This window comes from Myotis davidii, unplaced genomic scaffold (genome assembly GCF_000327345.1).
Source record: "Myotis davidii unplaced genomic scaffold, ASM32734v1 scaffold37, whole genome shotgun sequence".
Taxonomy (NCBI): domain Eukaryota; kingdom Metazoa; phylum Chordata; class Mammalia; order Chiroptera; family Vespertilionidae; genus Myotis; species Myotis davidii.
In genome coordinates this window covers 1,250,085-1,257,434 of record NW_006289395.1, presented here as the reverse complement: position 1 = coordinate 1,257,434, position 7,350 = coordinate 1,250,085, and the positions used below count along the sequence as shown (strand labels likewise).

The window sequence follows — 7,350 nt, the reverse complement described above, 5'->3', positions numbered from 1 at the left end:
CACACACGCACACACGCCTGCCAGCTGTTCCAGGGTGCAGTAGCCCATCGTGCTAAGAAGGCGGCTATGGGCAAAACAAGGACAAGGAATCGTTGGTGAAGCCGGGCGGTCAGAGAGGTGGGAGGACCTGAGGACCTGGGGACGAGGTGTGCTGCGGGGAGCCAGTGGTGCCCTTCCCTGGAGGACGGAGCCTGCAACGTGCTCACCTGGGTGCTGGGACCCGGAGAGAACCACGTCCCCGTGTCTGCAGAGCAGGCTTCCTGGTCGGGTTGCAGGCGACAGGAGAGGGTTCCAGGGCAGAGAAGCAGTGGTGAGCCTAGAACACACCAGGGACCTGCCATGGATCCCTAAGACGGCAGCAAACGGAGGCTGTGTCCCCAAAGAGGGCCCTGTCTCGGTTGGAGCCCATATGAGGCTGGAGGCTCCCTGCCCACCTCAGCGAGTAGCCCTGCTTGTAGGAGTTCTGAGTCCCGGCCTTCTCTAAAATGTCTGCTTCTTTTAAATTGGAAACCACAGAACTAGACTTTGTTGAAATATTTCTTCTCAGCTAGCCTTTTGAGCACAATAGAAAAAGGCGTTCTGATCATTTCTTCCATTCAACTCTTAGAAAATACATATTTTTAAGACAGTACAATTGATGCATGCGTGTTAATTAAAGCCATGGCTGTCCTCAAATATAGATTCTGCTGTGTGAGGAATTACCGTGCCTGCAGCTCAGATGTGCTAGTGTTCGTGTGTCCTCCGCTCTGGCTAAGGACCCCACGCCCTGCCTCTCCAGCTGTGTATCACATGATTGGCATAAAGGGAACGGGCTCAGCAAGTCAGGACCCTCACTGGGCTCCATCTTCATTGGCATTTTAGCTCTTTAGGACTTAGGATGAAGATTGGCGGGTGGCGGGGGGGCGGGGGGACGGGACAGGCCAGACGGATGCATATTCACTGCCAGGCACCGGGGCTGAGCGAGGCTGGACCACAAGGAGTCTTCGCGGATTCCTTTTGTCTGGCTACCTGCCACCCCAGAGCTGGCAGCTGCCGGGGCCCCTTCTCTCTTGGCACAGCTGACCTCCGCCCTCTAGATCCCACCACTCCACCAGTAACGAAAGGACAGTGTGTCCACACGGAGCCAGCATTCTAACTGCTCCTGGTTTAGTGTGGAGAGTGAAATGGTTTTAATATAGAGCGAGGTTGCCAGAGCTGTGCTTCAGGATGATTGTGAGTTAAATTCTTGGTATTAACATGGCACTTAGCGTAGTGGTTTCAGTCGTTGACAAGCTATATTCTTAGAGACGGTGCTCAGATCCACCCAGTTAAAGAGTGACTTGGGCCCTAGTCGGCTCAGTGGACATAGCATCGGCCCGTGGACTGAAGGGTCCTGGATTCAGTTCTGGTCAAGGGCATGTACCTAGATTGCAGGCTCGATTCCTGGTCCCTGGTCAGGGCATGTGTGGGAGGTCACCAGTCGGCGTCTCTCTCTCACAGCAATGTTTCTCTCTCTGTCTCTCCCCCTCCCTTCCACTCTCTCTAAAAAGTCAATGGAAAAATATCGTCAGGTGAGGGTTAACAAAACAAAAAGAGAGTGACTTGGGGTGAAGGCTTTTCTAGTTGGTGAAATAACATTGGTTTTTCAAGTTACCCAAATGTGATAACAAATTATAAAAAAGTCAGAAAGCCAAGTAAAAGCATTTGATACTAATGTGACCTCCATACGGTGGCTGCAGGTTGGATAAAGCCTCCGGGCCTCCCGGGCTTCCCAGGTCTGTGGTCTGCGACCTGAGCCTGGCGTGCGGCCTGCGCCTGCGTCCTGCCTCCTGTCCCGCCTCCGCGTGGCCGTGCCAGGCAGACGGGAGGATTAGTGACTGCAGTTCCCACGCTGTCAGAGAGGCTCCTGCTTCTCTCAGGTGCAGCGTCCGGACTGGTTTGACCTCCAACCCCCTGAGCTTCCGAAAGCCTCTTGGACTCACCTTTCCAGCCTCACTGAAGTGTGGCTGGCGCTGCAGCAGGCAGCCTGGCGCCCGTGTCAGCCGCTCCTGCCCTGACATGCAGCAGGGCTGCCGGAGCACCGTGGAGCCCTCAGGGATGTCCACTGGGTCTCCAGCGCAGTCAGCTGTGGAGGGGAGCATGCTGCTTCCGGAAGGTTCCCTGCACCACAGTTAGGGGTGCACCAGCCTATTGGAAAATAGCGCCACAAATAATAATCAAAGTAATGGATGTAGCATTTATTTAAAGCATCACTTCTTTTTAATGTTTTCTTGATTTTTTTAAAATATGTTTGTATTGATTTCAGAGAGGAAGGGAGAGGGAGAGAGAAACATCAATGATGAGAGAGAGTCATCGATTGATTGCCTCCTGCACACCTTACTGGGCATCAAGCCCACAACCTGGGCATGTGCCTCTGGTTCATGGGTTGGTGCTCAACCACTGAGCCACCCAGGACATAACAAATTAATTTTTAATTTAATTAGACAACTAATTCTGAGCTGCTTTCTCTAAAACACATTTCTCCAGTACAAAACGTGAACAAGAAGTGGCAGAGCTGAAGAAGGCTCTTGAGGAAGAAACTAAGAACCATGAAGCTCAGATCCAGGACATGCGGCAGAGACACGCGTCGGCCCTGGAGGAGCTGTCGGAGCAGCTGGAGCAGGCCAAGCGGGTGAGGGAGCCCTGCCCCGGAGAGCCGGGCGGCCAGACCCCCTCCGCCCACCCTCCCCTGCAGTGTCCACTCCCCGCCTCTGCGCGCGCTGTGGCGGCTGCTTTCTGACGGGACCTGCTTTCTTCCAAGAGCGGTGGGTCCAGCCACCATCTGGAAGCACATTTCCTCCCAGGGCCGCCTCTCACTCACCATCCTTCTCCGACGTCTCAGCTCAAGCAGCTGAGCAGTTTGAGGTCTTCCTCCCACTCATGTGCTGCCAGCGCATCATCGTGTCCATCTGTCCCACCCCCACCCCCATATTTCACGTGTTCCTTGTGCACGTCTCTCCCTTGGCCCCCCTGACTCTGACCTCAAGCCGCTGTATACATTGCTCCCTCTTGTGTGTCTCTAACACAGGCTTTCCCTCCTGATGAAACTAATTTCATTTACCCACTGACTCAGCCTCCCTGGGCAGCGTTTCCCAGTTATCCTTTCCTCCACGCTCTCTCCTCCCGCCCACATACCGCCTTCCAGTTTATACAGTGACAACAGTAGCAGATACTGACATTCCCAGCAGTATGTGTCCGTCGCTGCTAAGTGCTGTCACAGTGTGCGTCAGTCACGTGCACTGCCTTCTTAACCTTCATTACTAACCTATAGGTTAGTCTCTGTCATTTTCACTCAAAGACGAGGAAACTGAGGCCCAGTCTCGTTAGAAAGTTAAGCCAGGATCACACAGCTAGTAAGTGGAAAGGCAGATGGAGGCCAGGCAGGAAGGTCAGAGAGCCCCATGTCACCCCAACTAGATGGCTTTGAAAGCCTGTCCCATGTCGTCCACGAGACACCAGCCTACTGTGGCCACCTTGCACCAACACACACTGCTCACTCGTTTGTCATAACCACCTGAGACTCAGAGCTCGCTTCAGACAAGGAGGACATGAATGAATCGTTACTCTTTGGACAGGATGTGCTCAGGGTGTTGCCCCCCAGCCTGCACTGACAAGGATCAATTACACAGTGCAGTGAGCCCCTAAATATCGGCACCCACTACCCCAAGCAGTGTGCACACGTGTATTCCTTCTACAGCACTCTCCACACAGCACAGCAGATGTTTCAGTCATTCATTCAGTGTTGACTCGGGCTCACTGTGTCAGGCACAATCCGACAAACAGCAAGCGGTGCCTCTCATGGCGTGTAATGAGATAGTGTTTTTCCCTCCCCCCTCCTAGTTCAAAGCAAATCTGGAGAAGAACAAGCAGGGCCTGGAGACAGACAACAAGGAGCTGGCGTGTGAGGTGAAAGTGCTGCAGCAGGTCAAGGCTGAGTCTGAGCACAAGAGGAAGAAACTGGATGCCCAGGTCCAGGAGCTCCACGCCAAGGTCTCCGAGGGAGACCGGCTCCGCGTGGAACTGGCCGAGAAAGCGAACAAACTGCAGGTGAGCCCCGGCGACCACCGCACAGGCCCCACAGGCCCCAGCGTGGCACACAGCTCCCCCTGCACCCCGCGGCCCTGAGGGACCGAGCCGATGTGCTGCTCAGTGCCTGGCGTCACGTCGCACCTGAAGTCCCAGCGTAGGTCCCTCAGGTGCACTTCTGTGGGTGAGTTAAAGTTGAACTGTACTGAGGAGTGAGGCAGCATGAATTGGCTGAGCCTAGTGAGTTCACAGTGAATCACAGACATAGTTCTCTCACTGGGTTCAAGAACAACTTCAACTTCTCCATCAGTCTAGTCCAGCCGTGGGCAAACTTTTTGACTCGAGGGCCACAATGGGCTCTTAAACTGGACCGGAGGGCCGGAACAAAAGCATGGATGGAGTGTTTGTGTGAACTAATATAAATTCAAAGTAAACATCATTACATAAAAGGGTACGGTCTTTTTTTTTTTAGTTTTATTCATTTCAAACGGGCTGGATCCGGCCCGCGGGCTGTAGTTTGCCCATGGCTGGTCTAGTCAATAAGAGAGCAGGAACAATGGGCAAAAAAAATTGTACCTAGTCTTGAGAAAGGCTTGGGAAACTGGCATTTTTTACACGGTGGTTAAGTGTAAGTTAACGCAGCCTTCTCTGGAGGACAGTGGCAGTTTTGGTGCCACGAGCCTTGAGAATATGATATCCCTGCCCAGTGACTTCACGGCTAGAGGTCTGTCCCAGAGAAACCATTAAGGATGTGCACGCAGATTCCAGTCAGACTGCCCACTGCAGAAGTGTGCATAGAAGAATATAGCTGGAAGTATAATTGTTTTCATTGTTTGCACACTTGATGTGCAAACAATGAAAACAATTCAGTAGGAGTGTCTGTTGGTGCGAAAGATGTAATTACGTGTGCTGCACTGCAAACAGAGCGTGTGGCGTGGAGACCCGGGCCCGGCGGTGACTGACCCGGTGAAAGGGCACAGGAAGGAAAGGGACGGGACCCTGCGAGGCCCTCAGAGAGCAGCGCTGGCCCCGCAGCTGCAGGGGAGCCCAGAGACAGTGCCCGGTGGTGACTGGGGGCCGGGCACGGGCGCCCTCTGCCTGGCACAGACCAAAATGCCAGATCCAGAGGGAAGCAGGTTTCGCATAGACCAGTGTTCACACCAATGTGAAGTGGGAGGCCCGCCCGCCTCACGTCTCATCACTGGGGAGACTCCCAGGAGCCGCGTGCTCCTGCTCCTGGTTGAGGCACAGCCAGCGGTCTGTCACGGGGGGAACGTAGGAGCCTCCCAAAGTCTAAGCTCCCTGACGCCAGCCAAGGGCCGCCTCGCGAGCGCCTCTCTGTAGCGGGTCGGGTGTGATGCTCAGGTGCTCACAGGCCCACGCTTTCCTCCGAGACGTCAGAACCGCGTGTGGTGGGGAGGCGAGGGGCGCTCCCGGCCCAGTGCTGCGCCAGGCATGCATCCGGCTCCTGTCCGTGCTCTCGGTCATCGCTCATCACCCTGGGCCGGGCCAGTCCATGAGCAATGAATGTGAGGCTCGGAGGCCGGGCTGCCTGCCTGCCTCGGTGGCTCCCCTCGCAGGTCACGGGCGGGCGGTGTGCTGGGACCGGAGCCCTTCTCCGCGCTGTTGCCACGACTGATGGCGTGTGGCTCTCTGAAGGGCGTGCTAAGATGAGCAAAAATGGAAATGTCATTCGCTTAGGAACTTGTTTAACCTGTCCCTCTGCTAATCTGTCTGGAGGACTAGCTAGAACAGAGGGGCCCTACTGTCCCCTCCAGATCCCTCTTCCTTTCTTACACCCCCGTCCCCAGACCTGTGGAAGGTCTTACACCGTGGGGACCTATAATGGGGGGAGGGGTATTTTAGAGCTAGCATTAATTGATGAAAAAATTTTTTGACCACATTATTCATAAAATTTGACCATAAAAGGTAACTAAGTATTCATTATAAATATATAATACCAATTAATACCAGTGTTCTAAATGTATTAAGGTATGGTTCCATACAATATTATATTTGTTTCAACATGCAATACCTTAGGATGTCATCACCGCACTGAGTCTGGTAGCCATCTGTCCCCGTGCAGTCATCACAACCTTATTGACTGGATTCACGGAGTGAGTCCCAGATGTTTTAAAGCTTAAAGAGAACTACTAGCATCTAAACTCTGAATCTCTATGATAAAACTTCCAAGTTCTGTAAGAATAGTAATTATACTGCCCCCCGCCCCCGCACATGGTCACTGCCTCTCGGTGTGAAAGAGGATGGAGTAGCCGCCTGCCGCCCTCAGGCCCCTCACAGGCGGGCAGCCCTGGGCGGCTTCTAACTGCCTATTCACTGTAGACCAGGCAGGAGCGGCTGGGAGCCCCCATGTGTGCGCCCTGCAGTTCCAAGCTCCCTGTCCTCCGTGGGGAGAGACGACGTCCTTGTCTGGCGGCTGGGACAGTGCCTGCCCACGTGGGCACTGTTGGGAGGTGACAGGCTCTCGGTGAGAAGGCTCCTTAACCGAGTTGGGGTCCTCCCCCAACGCTGCTTTATGCCCACGGGAGAGGTGGTTTTGGGCCGTTTATCTGCTCACTGACGGGTTGCATGTAACTTTGCTCCTCCTCGCAGAATGAACTGGATAACGTCTCCTCTCTCCTGGAAGAAGCGGAGAAGAAGGGCATTAAATTTTCTAAGGATGCAGCTAGTCTTGAGTCTCAACTGCAGGACACACAGGTATTCGGGGGGGAGTGAGGGGCCTTTAATAACGCGACCATTTCCGGAATCGATATGTGAATTGCCTTCAGGTTTCTGGTAACTTCTGTCTGGAGCCACTTGCACTGTGGCAACCATGACATTCGGGAGCCCCGAAGCTCAGGCTCCGTGCGGAGCCCAGGGTCTGTCGCACAGGCACGTGGGCTGGGCAGGGGCGCTGCCTGGGGCATGGCTCGCCCGCAGCGTCCTGGTGCACACACGGGTGTCGCTGGCCATTTCAATAAGGGGGTCTGTTCTAGTTGAAATGTCAATACGCTGACCTAGGAGAAAGAGTCCATTTTGTAAAAGGGTGGGTTGAAGCTTGCTTATCATACTTTCATAAGACTTGTGTTAATTACTGGTTAGGGTGGCAGTTAGGTTAATGACCACGATACTATGAACATAATGTAGCAACTTTCTTGGAGTTTTACATCGTATTTTTGTTAAATTTTCAAACTTTCTATGGAGCGTATTTGCTAGGTTCTGGGCTGGGTGCTGGGGATTCAGGTTAAAGATCTAGACACACGGGAGTGGCATCGGAGGTAGTGGGACAGGGTCACTGTGCTTAGG

At 53.8% G+C, this 7,350-nt stretch overlaps 1 protein-coding gene across 1 annotated transcript in view; it reads left to right on the top strand.

Annotated features, from left to right (window-relative positions):
- MYH10 (myosin, heavy chain 10, non-muscle) overlaps positions 1-7,350 on the top strand; it is a 141,703-nt gene that overhangs the window by 116,509 nt on the left and 17,844 nt on the right. The window contains 3 exon segments of the mRNA XM_015562590.1: positions 2,506-2,650; positions 3,859-4,065; positions 6,658-6,762. Coding sequence (XP_015418076.1) covers positions 2,506-2,650; positions 3,859-4,065; positions 6,658-6,762 — 457 coding nt within the window.